Source organism: Poecilia reticulata, chromosome 10 (assembly GCF_904066995.2).
Source record: "Poecilia reticulata chromosome 10, P_reticulata-male-v2, whole genome shotgun sequence".
Taxonomy (NCBI): domain Eukaryota; kingdom Metazoa; phylum Chordata; class Actinopteri; order Cyprinodontiformes; family Poeciliidae; genus Poecilia; species Poecilia reticulata.
This window is the reverse complement of record NC_088839.1, coordinates 23,331,045-23,349,633: the sequence shown is the minus strand read 5'-3', so window position 1 is coordinate 23,349,633 and position 18,589 is coordinate 23,331,045. Positions and strand designations below refer to the sequence as shown.

Sequence of the window (18,589 nt, the reverse complement as noted above, 5' to 3'; positions counted from 1 at the left end):
AATCTGTCATAGCGAAGAACTTCTGCAAAACCCTATAAGAGTAAAAGGTATGTGAAAGGACAGATTACTAATGGTTTGCAATGATGAATAGATTTCTTTTTTATTAACAATAAAACTCGAGAATTAAAGGAGGTTGTGTTTGTGTTTTACTGTGAATGTGTTTTTAAGATGTTACATCTACTGTATGAGTTTTAATTACACTTTCTCCTAGAAGAATAACGCACCACCAAGCTAATTAAAATATCTACTGCACAGTTTGAAGACTCATATAAAGCACTGAGTCTTTCCTTCTAATCACAATATAATTAGGGGACCTCTTTCATTAAAAAAGCCACTGAATCTTGAATAAAAATTGTAGCTACATATTATATGATGAAAATTTGGGTAATATTTACCCAACTTTAGAATTCAACTCTTTTCAAATAATGTTTTAAAAAGGTCTCAAAAATGTGTAATATAATCATAGTGTACATATTTGAAAATGAAATCATGGTGGAGATTGTGCAGAGTATCTACATTAACAGAATGAAAAGACTTGTAATTCTTATAAATACGTTTAAACTTTTTACAAAATGCTGCTGTTTTGAATGATTGGTTTAAAGTAGTATGAACTCTGGCAATGTGCTAAATACTCAATCACACGCAACCTTCAAAGGAGGCCAGCTTTTTGTACATGCATTTTTACAAACAATACTATAAAGGTGTCTACTGTAATCTATTTATAAGCATGCTGTATGTATTCAGACCCAGTTAAAGAAATAACTAGCAGGTGAAGTTGCTACATACCATAGCAGTAAAATTGCCTATATGGCAAAAGATAGGGTGTGATTAAAAATAAAATAAAATTCTAACTACGTTAGATTTAAACATTTATTAATTTATATGTATCTATTTTTTTAAAATACCCTAACTAGGAAGAAAAGTAAACAGTGCTGAAAGAGTAGAGTAACCAGGGGAAATTTTACCTGCATGACTCACTGCAGGAGAAACTTTCATTATGGTAGCTGATAATTGGCAACAAGAAAGCAATATCCTCAGCAACATCATCTAATGAACATACACACTGTAATAATTATTTCCCGAAATGGTTGCCACCTGTCAAAACTAAGCAGAGTGAGAAATAGAGAAGCATTAAAATGCACGCCAGATGTGTAAGAGTTTGCAAACAAGCTTTTAATTTGGCGGTTGTAAATTGCCAGTATAAACAACGCCGACGCTGAAAACTAGAAATCACACTTTACAAAACGTACTGTTTTCTTTCAGCAAAAAAGCTACTTGCTCTAAAAGGAACAGCAAGTAATCTATTTTATTTCTAAACGGTTTTATAGCTAAAATATGTTTGATAGCATATCCACCTAGTAAAATGTCAGGGTTTTTTTTCTGAAGTTACTGCTGGGTAAGCAGATGTCACATCCTTTAGGAAGCTCTATTCCCAAGTCTGGAGATGTCCATGTAAGCCCCAGCCTGAAAATAAACAATTGCAAGTAAAACGGACAAAACAATGTCTATATTTAATATTAAAACACAACCAAAAATTAGAGTAGAAAACTATTGTGAGCAATGAGGACTCTACAACTCAAATTGCCTCTAAAGATTTGTCAAGCCAACAGCGGCCTAATTAAAGTGGCAGCGTCAGTAAATGTGGGTTCCCTCCCCTGAGATGCTCAAATAAACAATTTAAGCAGCTAATTGCATGACAATAAATGATTTTCCCACTGAGATTACGTGAGCCATGAAGTGGGGATTAAATTCACGGAGGCATAACTTTTTGATGACATTTACTCGCACTGCTACCTGTCTCTACTGATCAATACAATAATGAAACTTCTTGGCAAGAAAAACACACAACAACAACGCTCTCCCTTTTACTTCACCCAACTACACTTCATAACAGAGATGCCCACATAAGTCAGCCATGACAATCTCTTCAATTATGTGACAGTGGAGAAGAAAGAAGCATGATGGATTGGTGTCAAATCCCCAGGGAGCCGTATAAGCAAGACGGCGCGCCGGGGCAGCCCATCTGTCAACAATCTCAATTAACCGCTGTAAAGATACAGGCACCCGGCTCTTTTATGTAACGAGAACAAGGGTGTCTATCTCAACAGCGGGCAGCATTTTATTTTTACACGAAGAAAACAGTGTATTTAGATGAGCCGCATTGGCCCATCCATCAGCGAAGGGGGGCAGAGTCAAATTGAAATCTGACATTTAGAGCCTGAAAGGCTTCTCTCACCGGCTCTGATGTGAACTGCAGCATGTGACAAATTGTTTGTATCAGGCTTGTCCCTAGGTGAAGCCTCTGATAGTGTTTAGAGATGAAATGGGCACCCTTGACATTTTGAGGAAAGGTCATGTTTTGTGTTCATTACTGGCCTCTTTTACATACATCCAGCTGTGGGGATTGAGAAGTGCTGTCATGATCTTGCATCAGTTTAATTAACACCTACTTTTTAATTTTTATTTTTTTCAAAAAAACATGCAAACCTTGTAAACATTCAAAAGGCAAGGTGTAAATTTTCAGCTTGTTTACTTCATTGTTTGATTTTTCTAGTAATTAAGGGGGAAAGCATTGCTTCAACTTCCACGTTTTTAGTTAGTTTTGTTTTATGTTTCATCATTTATTCTCGGTGTGGAAAAATGACAAATTACCAAAGCAAATTAAATAAAATGGCTTTTTTTTTTTTTACTGGAAGAGGCGAACTGTAAATGTTGAAACTATGATAAATAATCAGCAGATGAGGTTGTCAGGAATGTACCATAAAAAACCAAATAAATATGCATTTCAGAACAGTATATTGGTTTGGTAGCCTTAAATTGTACTGTAGAAAACATATTTTGTCACTGAAAATTATTGTACAAACAAAATGCTTTATTATTAAATAATAATATTTTTTTAAATAATTTTTCATAACTTATTAAAAATAATAAATTTTTAATAATAAAGATTAGTAAAAATATTTATGGTAACTAAGTTACTTATACTGTAGCTTCCTGTAAAATATAACACTTTCTGTAGTTTTTTGCTGTAAAATAAAAAGGTATAATATAGTCTTTTTATGGTAATTTGATGGTATCACAAAATTAGCATATTGTGATAAAGTTCATTATTTCCCATAATGTAATGATAAAAATTAAACTGTCATATATTTTAGATTCATTGCACACCAGCTGAAATATTTCAGGTCTTTTATTATTTTATTACTAATGATTTCTACATACAGCTCATGAAAACCCAAAATCCCTGTCTCAAAAAATTAGCATATTTCATCTGACCAATAAAAGAAAAGTGTTTTAATACTAAAAAAGTCAATCTTCAAATAATTATGTTCAGTTATGCACTCAATACTTGGTCAGGAATCCTTTTGCAGCCTTCAGTGTGGCATGGAGGCCATCAGCCTGTGGCTCTGCTGAGGTGTTATGGAGGCCCAGGATGCTTCGATACTAGCGGCCTTAAGCTCATCCAGAGTTTAAGGCTCATGGGGTTCAAGTCAGGAGAGTTGGCAGGCCAATTGAGCACAGTAATACCATGGTCAGTAATACCAGTGGTTTTGGCACTGTGAGCAGGTGCCAGGTTGTGTTGAAAAATGAAATCTTCATCTCCATAAAGCTTTTCAGCAGATGTAAGCATGAAGTACTCCAAAATCTCCTGATAGCTGCTGCATTGATCCTGCCCTTGATAAAACACAGTGTACCAACACCAACAGCTAACATGGCTCCCAGACCATCACTGACTGTGGGTACTTGACACTGGACTTCTGGCCTTTTGGCATTTCCTTCTCCCCAGTCTTCCTCCAGACTCTGGCACCTTAATTTCTGAATGACATGCAAAATTTGCTTTCATTTGAAAAAAGTACTTTGGACCACTGAGCAACAGTCCAGTGCTGCTTCTCTGTAGCCCAGGTCAGACACTTCTGCTGCTGTTTCTGGTTCAAAAGTGGCTTGACCTGGGGAATGCAGCACCTGTAGCCCATTTCCTGCACACGCCTGTGCACGGTGGCTCTGAATGTTCCTACTCCAGACTCAGTCCACTGCTTTCGCAGGTACCCCAAGGTCTGGAATCGGTCCTTCTCCACAATCTTCCTCAGGGTCCGGTCACCTCTTCTCGTTGTGCAGCGTTTTCTGCCACACTTTTTCCTTCCCACTGAGGTGCCTTGATGCAGCACTCTGGGAACAGCCTATTAATTCAGAAATGTCTTTCTGTGTCTCACCCTCTTGCTTGAGGGTGTCAATGATGGCCTTCTGGACAGCAGTCAGGTCAGCAGTCTTACCCATGATTGCGGTTTTGAGTAATGAACCAGGCTGGGAGTTTTTAGCCTCAGGAATCTTTTGCAGGTGTTTAGAGTTACTTTGTTGATTCAGATGATGAGGTTAACTGCTCGTTCAGAGAACCTTTTCATGATATGCTAATTTTTTGAGACAGGGATTTTGGGTTTTCATGAGCTGTTTGCCAAAATCACCAGTATTAAAACAATAAAAGACCTGAAATATTTCAGCTGTGCAATTAATCTAAAATATATGACAGTTTAATTTTTATCATTACATTATGGAAAATAATGAACTTTATCACAATATGCTAATTATTTTAGAAGGACCTGTATAACTTATAAACCAACAGAAATATGGCAAACCTTATTAAAATCTATGTTAAAAAACCAGTAAAACCATTTTATTTTGAATGGCTTACATTTCACAGTAAATTCCTAACAACAATACCTGCCAATATTGTGCTGCTAATAACACAACAGAATAACTAGAACAAATGTTTTGCTGTAATTTTTACATTTAGCAACCAGTGAGTCATTCTTAGCAATGATACGCTGTCAAGCTGATCCGAGGATTGATTAAAACATTGCTACGTTTTTGCTTCAGCTAGTTTGTGAACGTGCCAAACCCCAAAAAGTTGATCTGCAAATAAAATGTCAGCAGCTTTCCTCGTAAATAGAGCAAGGTAGAGCAATAACTACAAAGCTCATCACTCTCCCTGCGTGAGAAGATCTGTGACAACTTCACAAATGGAAACGTCCAGGATTAATTTCATTCAGTAGCAGGGTGTCCATTTTACTGCTGAATTAAGAAACAGATCTATAATTCTTTTAACATCAGTGCAGGAAAAATTATTGCCTTGCATTGCCAGCTATTAAACAGACCGAAGCAGCTTCAATATGTACAGTATGTTATTACAAACAGTGTGTGTGGCAGTTTTATTAGCCGGGCTCCTCGGGGACCAGCGGGATAAATTGGTCAGTCCTGCTGCCTGCTGTAAGACAAACACAAATAAACCCCCAGGGTGTCAACTCAAATTCTTCTTTTACACTTGTGGATCGTAGGAAAAAGTCATTTTGTCTGGGTGCAATGTGATGGCTGACTGCTTACATGAAAAACACTGTGAAACCAACTAAAAACCAAACTAAAATAGAGTTTTCAACAACACTGGATCACCAGACTGACCCCAAACACTGAAGATTAAATGAAATTTGGCCTTTAAGGAAGAGTGGGAAAAGTAGAAAAGTAAAAACCTCGATTCTGAACACAACAGATGGAAACATGTTGGTGGCAGCATCGTGCTATAGGGATGCTTGTCAACGTGAATGTTAAAATCTACAAAAGACTTGAGAGTTTGGCAGATAATAACTAAACATAAAGCCAGAGCTACAACAGAACAATTTATTGAAGGTCCAGATTTGAATTCAGTTTGGGAATAAATGGCGAAAGTTGAAAACTTCTATTCACAGATGCTCTTCATTCAGACTGAAAGAATTTGAGCTATTTAGCAAAGAAAATTGGGTAAACATCTAAGTTTCTAAATGGACAAAGCTGGAGGTAAATAACAGTGTGGAGGGTTTTGGTTTTAACATTGCAAATATTTGTAAAGAACCTTTGCAAGATCAAAGAAATTTTCAATTAAAATAAAGCATAAAGCACTCAGAGTCAGACCATTATTTTACTTCCAATAAACCACCTTTTGTGAAGAAGTTCTGAGAAATTACTCCAATGGCTTCTGAAGGTCTTTTAGAGATTTAAAAAAAAAAAACATCTGTTTTTCCCCTGATTTCAGTCCATCTCTTTGATCTGACAATTCCCCGCAACTGGTTTCTGTTTGTCAGGTTTCTAGGAATCGTCCATCCAGCTGTCTTCCCTTCAGACCTGCATTGTTTTTCAGAGATCTGTGCCGGGTCAGAGAAAGACATTCAAAGTAGCACAAAGTTTGTTTTATGATTAAGACTAATTTAATAATTGTCTACACTCCTTCGCTTTACACATAGACTTTTATCTTGTTCTGTTATTATTATAATTTTTTACTATGTCTCAAATTAGTTAGGGTAAAATAGATAAAAAGCAGGAATAAAGGCTCTTTTATCCAATAGTAAAAGACTGAAATACAGTGAGCTCCCAAAATCTCTTAAGAAAGCAAAGTTGAAGCACAAATCTTCAGGAAAAATGCATGTTTTATATATTTGCATAAAAGTTTCTTCCTTTTCAAAATATAGTTTGCAAAACACAACAAATATGTTTTGCTTTAACTCTGGAGCTGCTAAATGAGAGGAGTGGAGAGGGAATTATGAAGAAAAACCATCCTGAGTAAGTCTGAAGTGTGTTTGACTCTGAGACTTTTATGCTTTAGTAACCAGCTTGATGCAAAAACACAAATCAGAGGACAAAGCGCTTCCCTGAAGGATGAAACTCTACTTCCCCGTGAAAGTAGTGAAGTGTGGGCAATATGATCTTGAACTTCTACCACAAAATCTTGTAGTATTACTTTGATAATGAAGAGAATGAGTGACTGTAAGAACTATTTAGGTAAATATATGGCAAGGCACAGCAATCATAGCGCCACTAACACAAATACTGCTCTTTAAAAACATTCCCATTCATAATACGCTTCTTCAGGACACCAGTCACATAACAAAGTGTGATCTGTTTCACTAAAATGTGCACGGTACCTGCATTTAACCATGTTTTCATATTTACTGATACACTTTTATTGGATAAACAATGGATAAATTTGTAAAAATAACAATGTTGACCGTTTCAGGGCTTTTTAAACATCATTAATTGGAATATATTGTGACAGCGATAAATCAAAATCTTATCACAATAAGAAATTCATCATGATAAATGATAAAGGAAGTGATAAAGCCAACAGATCCGCATCATCTGCAAAAAGCACATACCAAAGTCAAGTAGTCAACCTAATCATATACATTTATTGATATATAGTTTTATCTGATGATATTAATTCAACTTTATCTAAGGTAAAGTTCTTTTTAAATGTGTTTTTGTGTCGTGTGAGTAAAAAGCTAGCTTCTGAAAATACCTCAGATAGGTATTGCTGATTTACCTCAGTTACAACTGATTCTGTCCTTTTTGTTGTTTTCATTATTAATAGTAATCATAAGTCCTATCACCTGACCTCTCACAGACCTTTCCTGACTTTAACAGCAATCTCTTCCTCGTTTGTTCTTGGGAGACTTTTAGCGAAACGCCATTGGCCAGCTGAAGGCGCATTTTGATCCTATTGGTCCGTCTGATTATCAATCAGGAAGAGGGGGCGGGACAACTGCGTTCCGTATGAGGAAGTAGCTGCGAGAAATAACAAAAGCACCTTCCAGTCAGCAGTGTCGCTGCTAAAAGCGGCCTTTGTGGGTGAAAATGAGCAAAATGCAGCTGCTCCTCGGTCTTTTGAGTTTACTGAGTCCCGCAGCTGAAGCGCTGGACAACGGGCTGGCTCTGAAACCCACCATGGGCTGGTTGCACTGGGAGAGGTTCATGTGTAACACGGACTGTGACACAGACCCCGACAACTGCATCAGGTAGGAAAGAGGAGGCAACAACCTGTTCCTTTGGTTATATTTTTCCACACTGGTTTGGTTGGAGCAACAGAATGGTTGACATTTAAAGTGTAAATATTTACAGGCTAAAAGTTTCTGAAAAAAAACTTTTAGATTTTTATTTTTAAAAAGCAGTTATTTGGCTTTCTTACTGTTTAATAATGGCATTACCCTATTTGCAGAGAAGTGCTCATGCAAGTAACACAAAGGTTAATTTCTTACTTCACTCCTGTGAAGCAGAACAAAATAATAAGCATTAAAAGCCAGGTCAAGCAGAAGTTAACCTAACCAGCCTCAGAAGAGGATATTATCAGAGAAAAATACAATGTAGTGATTTAAAATATGTACATTTAAGGCATAAATTCCTTGTCAACATGCTGGTTTGTAAAACCTTTTTAAAACTTTGTAGATGCATTACTGTTTAGTCAGGTTTTGCTAAACTGAGATAACAGTTCAGCGTGGTTTTGAAAAAGAAATGTTTCCTCATTTGTGCTCAATTAAACATCTTAGCTTGATGCGCTTCTGAATGGGTTTTGCTTTCAATTCAATTCATTTCAGTTTATTTATATAGCGCCATTTCACAACAAGTGTCATTTCAAGACTTTAAAATAATTCAAACACTTTCTGAAGTGTCAAATGAAGCAACATTTCCAAAATGAAGGCTAGACATGTGCCTTGTAAAAATGCTCCTTGATCTTGTACTTTTAGACAACCACAAACTTCAATATTTTTATTGGTATTTTTTGTGACAGATCAACACAACATAGTGTAGTTGCTAAGTGGCAAGACAGTGAAATTCATTTGTTTTCAACTCCACATAGTCGGTACTTTATAGAAACACCTGCTTTGTCATAGTTGCAAGACTTTTGGGACACAGCTCTTATCTTGGATAAGTAGAGACTAAACATTTTGCTAATTTGGTTTTGCAGAACAGCTGAGCCAGATTGGATGGGAAGGAATTAAAACACCGACAGCAAGAGTTTCCAAGTCAGATTCTCAGTTAAAGTTAGATCTGGCATTTGACTAGGTCATTCTAACACATAGAAATGTTCTACTGGAAAGTGAACCTCAAGTCTTTTGCAGCATCTAACAATTAGTTTAGGTATTCCACTGTATTTAGCATCATCCATGTTGAAGAAAAGCATCACATCATGACCATTATAGCACCTACCGCTCATTAAGACAATCAGGCTATTCCTGGCTAAGCTATTGACCAATTCAGTTTTTTTTTTCATAGGCTGTAAAATACAGAAGAAAAAGAAATGTGCTGAAGGTTTGTGCTCTGGTGTAGATGATCAGGATTGTCATTTCCTGGAAGTGCTAAAGTAGAAAGAACTTCTCTTGTTTCTTGAAGATGCTTGACCTCTCACCCAAAAATGCCTTTTCAGTTCTGAAAATGGTTGAAAGCATCAGCCTTGAAAGCTGCAGTCAGAATAATCTCACTAATGGAGCTACTACAGTCACTAATGGGGCAATTAGGACACGTGAGTCGCAGGCCAAACCCGTTATTCTGCTCAGTGTTTCATTGATAAAGGTAGCCATTTTAAATCCAAAATAAATTGAATGGATTATAAATGAATGAACTCATCAAAACATGTCTCCATTCTTTATCTCATCAACTCTCCTGAGCCAAAAGACAGGCTCTCAGTATTACAGGCAGAATATGTTTAATTAAATGTATCTTTTTTGGTTTCATTTTGAATGAATCTACAGGTTTGCAAGTTCTCACTGCTCAGTTCTGTAATGCAGCGTTTCCCAGCCCTGGTCCTTAAGGCTCACAGGCCGGCATGCTTTAGATCTCAACAGGTTTTTACTGAACTGTAGTCTGAGTCAGGTGTGTAAAAGCAGGGGAACATTTAAAACATGCACAGCAGTGTGTCCTACGGACCAGGGTTGGGAAACACTGCTGTAATGGACCCTTATAGGTGCAGAATACATTGTGTCAATAATGTTCATTTGAGTTTTTTCACATTCAAGTTTCAACTGGATTTTGAACATAGAAACTATCTGAACGCACTACTTTCAATTCATATCATTTTATTCATTAAATTATCTAATCTATCAAACATATTATCTTCTCCGCATTTTATTCAGGAAGCAAAGCCCTAAATGTCAGTGCCTTGGTTGAATCTTGATAACTGCATTACTTCATATGAGGCAGCATCCAGATACACTGTTATACAATGTTTTTTTGTGTGTTTTTTGAGACATGTTTTCATCCCAATAACTCTCAGCACCTGCATCTTAACTGACAGCCCTGCCTATTTCCTCCTGTTGCCTTGGCAGCGAGCGTCTGTACATGCAGATGGCGGACATGATGGTGAAGGAGGGCTGGAAAGAGGCCGGTTACGAGTACGTCTGCATCGACGACTGTTGGCCGTCCCACGAGCGCGACGCTCAAGGCCGCCTGCAGGCGGACCCCAAAAGATTCCCGGGAGGCATCAAAAAGTTAGCCGACTATGTGAGTTGCTGCTATAATAAATAAACCACAAAGTGAAAATAATGGGATGTTTTATAGATTTGGGGTGCAGAATGACCAGCATGTAAGTTTATGATTGTGAAGCATGTCACAATCCTTTGGAAAAGTATTTACATGTCTTGAATATTTCTACATTTTATGCTACTATCATAAATTTGTGTTTCTTTCATTAGAGGTTTTATAGCATAGTCATCTATTCGTAGTTTAACATTTTCTATGAATAAAGGCCTGACTGATTTGACATGGATATGCATTTATTAGAGAGGTGCCGATCAGATATCGATACCGATACCAATCACCCATGAGGGCCGATCACCGATACCGATCACATAATTGTTTCTTTGGGGGTTTTTTTAATCATGAACACTACCGGTTACATTATGTGGAAAAAGGAACCATGAATTCACCTTAATTTAGACAAAAACTTGTTTTCAACAACTTTTTCCAAGAAGAAAACTAAACAAAACAGGCATTCTGCAAATTGTACTGCTGTCAGTAGTACCATCTTTAACAGACTGATAACATATGAAGGCTCTGAAGAGGCTAAATAATTCAAAGAGCCAAAATAAAAGCTCTCAACATATAAAACTTAACATTCAAAGGCAAATACAGGATCCATTACAATAAACAATCCAGAGTTACTGAATGAAAACTTCCTGTTAGCATGGCGGCTAGCTGATTACTGCTAGTTCTGAGTGGCTGTTTCTGACTGAGCGGAGTAATTATGCAGAGCAGGGAGGAGATCGATTTTTTTTTTGAGATTATCTGTCTCATGTTAGGACAGCGAAAGTTTTAATATGTATGTAAAATGTATTTTTTTAGGTTAGATGCTGCAGCTTTAAGCAGAGGTTCGGTGTGAGAGTCACTACCAGGTGGAGCAGAAGCGGCGCTCCGTCTGTGAAATATTACTACCTGTAGCGCGTAGCAGCGGTTCAACAGCGAGAGCAGAACCAGCGTCTTACATCGCAGCTCGAAGACTTAAATAATTTATTTATTTGTTTAGCTTTCTGACCGTCATGCTAATCCGGCTGTGCGCTGCTTTACCTGCTGTCTGATCCTCCATATGTCTTTTTTACTGCAGTGAGCCTCGATGCAGCCAAACTCCGTCAAGTATGCCATTGTTTTTATGTCATATTAGATTCGTCATGTTGATGCATTTGGACGTGCTTCAATTTTCTGCCGCAACACGCAAACGTCCCCATTCACTCAGTGTGTTATATTTCCACATCGCTTAGGATTTGTTGCTGCGCGTTTGCGCAGTGTGAAGGAAAGAGGAGACCAGCTGCACAGGCAGGCTGCGAAATGAGATGCTGGTGATCGGTATCGGCAACAAGAGACAATGATCGCCGATCACCGATCATACACTTTTTCACGGAAATCGGCCGATTATGATCGGTGGCCGATCGATCGGCACACCTCTAGTATTTATCCCTCCTGAGTCAATACTTTGTAGTTATCATTCTTTAAGTAGAACTGCAAGTGTTATACATCATATTTTTCTCTTGGTTTTGCACATTTCAGACATGTTTGCCCATTCCTCTCAGCAAATGTCAGTTTAGATATAGCTCTGGCCACATTTTAGCATATGTGTTGATCTGTCCTGAACTTAACACTTTTAAATGGTAAGTTCAGTTTAAGTTTAGTATGTGTAGTGTTGTTGTGCTTTGAGGGGTGAATCTTTGCCTCAGTTTCAAAATTTGTGCCTTTCTTACAGTATTGTCCCAATTTTAGATCCATTCACCTTCAACTGAGCTCTGATCAGCTTTCGTATTCCTTCACTCTTCATTTAACTGGAAGGGACAGCAAATGCTTTTTGAGTTTTAACCTGTGCAACACTGCCACCTGCTGGTTTGAACATCTTATTATTTTTTTCCCTCCTTCAGGTCCACTCTAAAGGCCTGAAGTTGGGTATCTATGCAGATGTGGGAGAGAAAACCTGCGCTGGATACCCTGGCAGTCTGGGTTATTATGAGACTGATGCTCAGACGTTCGCAGACTGGGACGTGGACCTGCTTAAGTTCGATGGCTGTAACTTGAAGTGGACTTTGCTCGGAGACGGTAGGAATTAATTTCTGAATTTTAATTAATGTTCAATTAAACAGTAAGCTGTGTTGCCAAAGCATGCATGACCATTCACTCCATTATCTAAAAATGTAAGAAGCATGTGTCTATTTCTATCATCCCATTCTGTTCTCTTACTGCCTGGTTTAGGCTACATAAAGATGTCAAAAGCTTTGAACAAAACTGGAAGAAGTATCCTGTACTCCTGTGAGTGGCCTTTGTATGAATGGCCTTTCCATACGGTGAGGAAAATTCATCTTTTGTTTCCTTTTTAAGGTGTTTTTAAACATATCAGTTTTTCTCTGCCTCCAGCCAAACTACACCGCTATCCGTGAGACCTGCAACCACTGGCGCAACTTCAACGACGTGTTTGACTCGTGGATTTCGATCAAATCTATCCTGGACTGGACTGCTTCCTATCAGGACATCACTGTCCCCTCAGCTGGGCCCGGGGGCTGGAATGACCCCGATATGGTACTCGCCATATCTTTCAATTTGATCCCAAAACATTCAAATACCAGGAAGTTTCTCCTATATCAGAACTTTTCTACTTATATTTGTTATACAAAATGAACTTTTTGCACATTTTGTACAAAAACAGCTCATTCTGAAAGGGGCTTAAAATAGGCAGAAGTGAGCAAACTAAAATCTCATCTAAGAATGACTGTGCAAAAAATGTAATGTACATGTTTTGTATAACCCATAGACTTGTCCTAATTTGTTCATAATGGGCCACCTTTAAAGCAACATCAATGCAAACAATGTTGGGCTTGTTTATACCAGAGAATTGGCTTGTCTGTGCTTTTATACGTTTGCATATTTATACTAATCCCTTCCTCCAGCTTGTAATTGGGAACTTTGGCCTGAGTCATGACCAGCAGGAGTCTCAGATGGCGTTATGGGCCATCATGGCCGCCCCTCTGCTCATGTCTAATGATCTGCGAGACATCTGTCCCCGATCCAAGGAGCTGCTGCAGAACAGACGAATCATAGAAATCAGCCAGGACCCGCTGGGCAAGCAGGGATATCGCTCTGCCAAGGTGGGAGTAAAAGTGGCAGAAAGCAGACTTCAGCTTCATCTACTGATTCTGTAAACGGTTTTAGACGTGAAATAATCTGAAGGCTAATAAATGTTGCTTGTTTTGCAGAGGAATAGTTTCGAAGTGTGGGAGAGACCTCTATCTAAAAACCGCCTGGCTGTCGCCATGCTCAACCTGCAGGAGATCGGTGGTCCTCGGGGGTTCGCCATCAGCGGCGTCCCTGGCTGGAAGGTCTGTGACCCCCAGTGCAACGTCACTCTGATCCTCCCCCAATACGAAGAGATGGGAGTTCAGACTAAAGAGAGCAAACTCATCTTAAAAGTAAACCCTTCAGGAACGGCTCTGCTGACCGTCACACCAATCAGCAAAGACTTTGGCAGACTTCACTGGAAGGACACCAACTAGAGAATATCAAATTGTTACGCTAAATCTCAGGTTCAATCATCAAGTTTCTAAAAACATTTTTTCTAGATCGTTGCTCTACATGAGTTTGATTCACCATATTGGTAAAGGGCTTTTCCAGCATCCAGATCAACTTAAATTAGCTCAGCTTCATTGCTTTACACTCAAAAGGTTATTTGAAACCAATTTTTGTTTTGTTAAAAATCATGGTGGATATTTCTGCAGATTCTCAACCAGCAACTTTTAAACTAAAATTATGGGTAAACTTTTAAACTCAAGTTTGTGATGCATAATGTATTTTTTTTAAAAGGGAAAAAAGCTATTTAACAAATTCTATTTCATAAAATATGATACTCAAAGGTGTCCATTAATTTTTTTGCATCAGACTGCATGCAGATCTACAGATACAGAAATCTGAACCAATTTTAAAAGATTTTATGAAATGTTTCAACATTTTTTTTTTTTTTTAACGTTTATACAAAAATTGAATTCTTCACATCTATAGCCCACCATGCATGAAAAAGAAGCACAAAATAAAAGTATGTTTCAACACATTTATTGAAAATAGTGACAACTTCATCCAGAGGAACGGACCACAGCTTAGAACTGGATGACCTGGCCCTGTAAGAGGAAACGGAGGGAAATCTGGGTGAAAATGATGCTTCAAGATAAACGCTCCTTTCTGGTTAATAGCTACAGAAAATTCAATCCACTAAGGGTTTAAGTCCCACACACTTCCATCAGCAAGATTACACTTCACCCATTATTACAAAGTCAACACTTTTAGACATTTACAGGTGTCGTAATGTTTTAAGCAATCTGCAACTACAACTTTTTGACCAGATAGTTGCTGCAATTTTAGACAGTGAAAGCTAAATGCAGCATTCAAGCCTTGTAAATTATTTTTTTTTACCAACATTCACACGTTATTTAAATGCCATAAGTGTTTTATGATACCTAGTCAAAATAAATTATGCTTAATAACCAAGAAATGAATGTTAAGTGTGTTAATTCTAGCATTATAATGGCATGTCTAACTGGAGTAATTCAAATTTAAAGTTAGTTTCTTCACAAACTGTTCTTTAGTTAATTGTTTTCTTAAATATTCACATATTTAAGTTGAGCAGTGCACCACAAATTTAATGATCTATGATACTAAGATATTTCATCAACTTCTGACATTTTTTCCAATATTTTTACATTTTCTTGCAGAGTTTGTGCTTAATACTCTTATCCCCAGAGACATTGTGTTGAGGAACAGTTATTAACAAACTCTTATGTCTTACATTGAATTCTAGCAAAAAAAAAGTCTGATAGTTGCTTCGTACCTTTCTCTTCTTGTCACCACCCAACTCGAAGTGCTTGCATCTCTTGATGGCCAGCATTCTTTTGGATCTGCAGTTGGGCTCCACACACTCAAGCCTCAATACGATCTTCTTTGTCGTCTTAGCCTGAAAGAGATATTTCAGTTGAGTCAAAGCTATCAAACTTTAAATAAAACTTATCTACAAGGGAAGGTAGGTGTTACCTTTTTACGGAAAATCGGCTTTGTTTGCCCACCGTACCCGCTCTGCTTTCTGTCGTATCTCCTCTTACCTGCAGAACAGTTTGAGAGTTCAGTGAAAGCACAACAGCTGCAATATAACAATCTATAAAAGTATTCACACAGCTTAAACTTTTTCACATTTGTATTCGGTCAATTTGTAGAACCTAATTTTCCTGGAATTGCAGTCTTAAATAAATCTACAAACGCTCTACTTTCAAATCTTCCCACAGATGCTCAAGTGAATTTAATTTTCTGTGGACCGTTCTAATCTACAAAGATGCTATCAAATATTCCACTGTAGATCTGGTTGTTTTAGGTGGTTGTTCTGTAGGAAGGTGAACATCCATCCCAGTCAAAGTCTTTTCCAGCCTTAGCTACCACTGTTTGCATATAGTTCACGCAGTTTTGGTCTTATCTGACCAGAGTATTTTCCAAGTTCCCACAGGTCAATTCTTCTTTTGAATCTCTGCAGCTCCATAGTTAATGTTCACAAAACAGCAGTGTATAATTAGCATAAATGCGTAAAATGAGATTAAATTTCACAACTTGGTGAACTGCTGTAGTTTCAAGTTATGCTTAAATTACAAATTTGTAAAAAAGGGGACGTTTAATTTAATGGAAATCTGTGGAATAATCTGCCAAAATAAATACAAGAGTGGAAAAATATGTGCTGTCAAGATGTAAAATATTTTCACACTAGTGCTGCACCTTCACATGGAAATCTTTTTTACATTATTGCCTATTTTCTGTTTAAAAATGAATCTAGAGGAGTAAAAGCTTATGCAAGACTTTTCTTCCATAGCAAGTGACATGTTAATTTTTAAACTAAAACAAAATAATGTTAACTTGTGAACCAAATTTGTTTTTAATTTTACTTGGAAACAGTCTAAACTAGTCAAATACAAATGAACAAGACTTGTGTTTTGCCTATTTACTATTATAATGCACCAGTTTTTGATTATAAGTACTTCCAGCAAAATACACGTTTTTTTATGACAAAACATGAAAAGGTTCAAGGAGTGTGAATAATTTATACGAAGTACTGCATCAGATCTATATGGAGAAATGTTTTACCCTGTGCATAGAGGGAATCCTTTCCCTTCTTGTACTGGGTCACCTTGTGGGGTTGGTGCTTTTTGCACTTTTTGCAGTAAGTCCTGCGGGTCTTCGGGACGTTCACCTAAATGGTAACAGAAAGCATGAATTAGGCAACATACTTCAGGTTTGAGACCAATTGTAGCCTTTAAACAACGTAGTTGGCTGTGAGATTAATTGATAATCGAATAATGATAGAATTACGCAAAGAACGTGAAACTAAAACCTTAAAAACTTTCCTTGTTGGACAGATTGTGCTAATCAGGCTAGCGGCCAGCACTGATAGCATGGTGGCTTTTGGACATTAAAACATCGCAAACATGTGCGGTTCCGTTTCTGTAAGTGACATAATGCTGTTTTGAATGGATATTTAAGTTACACTATTTTCACCCACACTAAATTCAAAATTTGAGCAGAATGGAAGAAGCAAACAGCGGCTCTTCATTGCTAACATTAGCATTCGTATTTATCTCAATATAACAACAAAAAACCGAAACAAAGCTGCTAATACATCCACTCTGACATTCATCGAAAAACTATAACCACATTTGAACTAAAGAAAGTAAAACGTATTGCTTTAAATAGCAGGATTGATGTTGATTTTATTAAATGTATTAGTGTAGTCGTTTCATACCATGGTTGCGACCCGGTGAGGAGGAAAAAGAGGAAGGACGAGGCCGGAAGCGGTTGTTGAAGTAGATCTCAGCGGTGAGTAGCGGGGTGTTCTGCCCCCTAGCGGTGGGGTGTGTCAGGAAGACGAAAACGCTACTGATTGTCATTGTTCTGGATCACAATTCGGACTCAATGTGACCCTACTATATGAATCGGACTTGTTTGCAATGTGTCTTGAAATTACATTTTGCTGTAAGTCGGTATTACATAGATAACTGAACTGAATTGGATTTAATATTATTGATTAAATTTGACTTGTTTTTGAAAAATACTAGTTTTTGAAAGATGTCTGGACTGGCATCCAGCCCAGACATCAATTGTATATGTCAAAGTAGCTGCATATTTGAAATAATAATTAGAATCAAGGGGTGTTTTAGTTCTTGAGCATTTCTCAGTATTAGGAATTAGTAGTAATTTATTTTAATAAATGACATAATAATTTAAAACTTAGGACTTTCTTGCTGTGAGACATCGACTATGCAGTTTTGTGAAATTGAGCCAGCTGTTGAATAGTAAAGAAAATTTTAAAAACGTTATTAAACCAGCATAAGTCCTCAAAGACCAAAGAAATTACAACAATGAAACGCAATACAAATTTTATACAGTAAATCCATGAGCATGTACAAAAGGAGAACATAGGCTATGTCACTAAAACCATAGCTAATGGCAAAGAAAAGCAGGAACATTTTCTTTTTCTGGGGAAGTCATGAAACCAATAAAGGTTAAATAAGACGTTTTTCTCAAGGAGGTTAAAAGGAGATTTCTGGTGTCAGACTACAGGGACTATTAGCAGTAGGTGAAGTAATAGTCACCTATTACCTAATGTCTCTTTATCAGACATGTCTAATTTGGTATGAGGTCCACAAGAGACTTGTGTAAATTCAACCATGCTTCCTTATATGACCACACTTACTTACAACCAGGGAGTTGGCAAATACGTTTAAGAAAGGGGGATAGATTTTTGAAGTAGCACAAGCAGTTAATTTTTATTATCTATTTAAATAATAAAACAAAACAAAATCTGTGAAATATCTTTATTTATCTTACAGATACAAGAATGACTATGTTAAGCAGTGTTTTACATTTTAGTGCAGGCAGTAAACTAATGATTTAGTCTCTCCCATCTCTGCTGCTGAATCCAGTAACTCCATCAGTGTATAGTCTCCTTCTTGCGCGCACACACACACATATATATATATATATATATATATATATATATATATATATATATATATATTTATGCCATTTTGCTTCCATTTTTTGATGATGGATTTACCTGAACTCTAGCGGATGTTCAGGGCTTTAGAAACTTTCTTTTGCTTCCATCTCCTGACTTTTACTTTTCAATAAGCTTTTCTCTAATTTGCTTGAAGTGATCTTCAGTCTTCATTCTGTAGCCAGTAATACTGATTAACCAGTGAGTAAACCTTTCAGACACAGGTGTCTTTAAAATAGTCACTTG

At 37.2% G+C, this 18,589-nt stretch overlaps 2 protein-coding genes across 2 annotated transcripts; one reads left to right on the top strand and one right to left on the bottom strand.

The window, feature by feature from the left end:
* Positions 1–7,552: 7,552 nt before the first annotated feature.
* gla (galactosidase, alpha) lies at positions 7,553–14,173 on the top strand. Its single transcript, XM_008420577.3, has 7 exons — positions 7,553–7,814; positions 10,119–10,293; positions 12,195–12,369; positions 12,523–12,614; positions 12,685–12,846; positions 13,215–13,412; positions 13,521–14,173. The coding sequence occupies exons 1-7, from the start codon at positions 7,654–7,656 to the stop codon at positions 13,815–13,817; spliced, it is 1,260 nt and encodes a 419-aa protein (XP_008418799.1). The 5' UTR covers positions 7,553–7,653; the 3' UTR covers positions 13,818–14,173.
* A 181-nt stretch (positions 14,174–14,354) lies between these two features.
* rpl36a (ribosomal protein L36A) lies at positions 14,355–17,238 on the bottom strand. Its single transcript, XM_008420576.2, has 5 exons — positions 17,090–17,238; positions 16,435–16,540; positions 15,343–15,410; positions 15,143–15,265; positions 14,355–14,435 (listed from the first exon to the last, which is right to left on the bottom strand). The coding sequence occupies exons 1-5, from the start codon at positions 17,090–17,092 to the stop codon at positions 14,415–14,417; spliced, it is 321 nt and encodes a 106-aa protein (XP_008418798.1). The 5' UTR covers positions 17,093–17,238; the 3' UTR covers positions 14,355–14,414.
* Between the last annotated feature and the right edge of the window lie 1,351 nt (positions 17,239–18,589).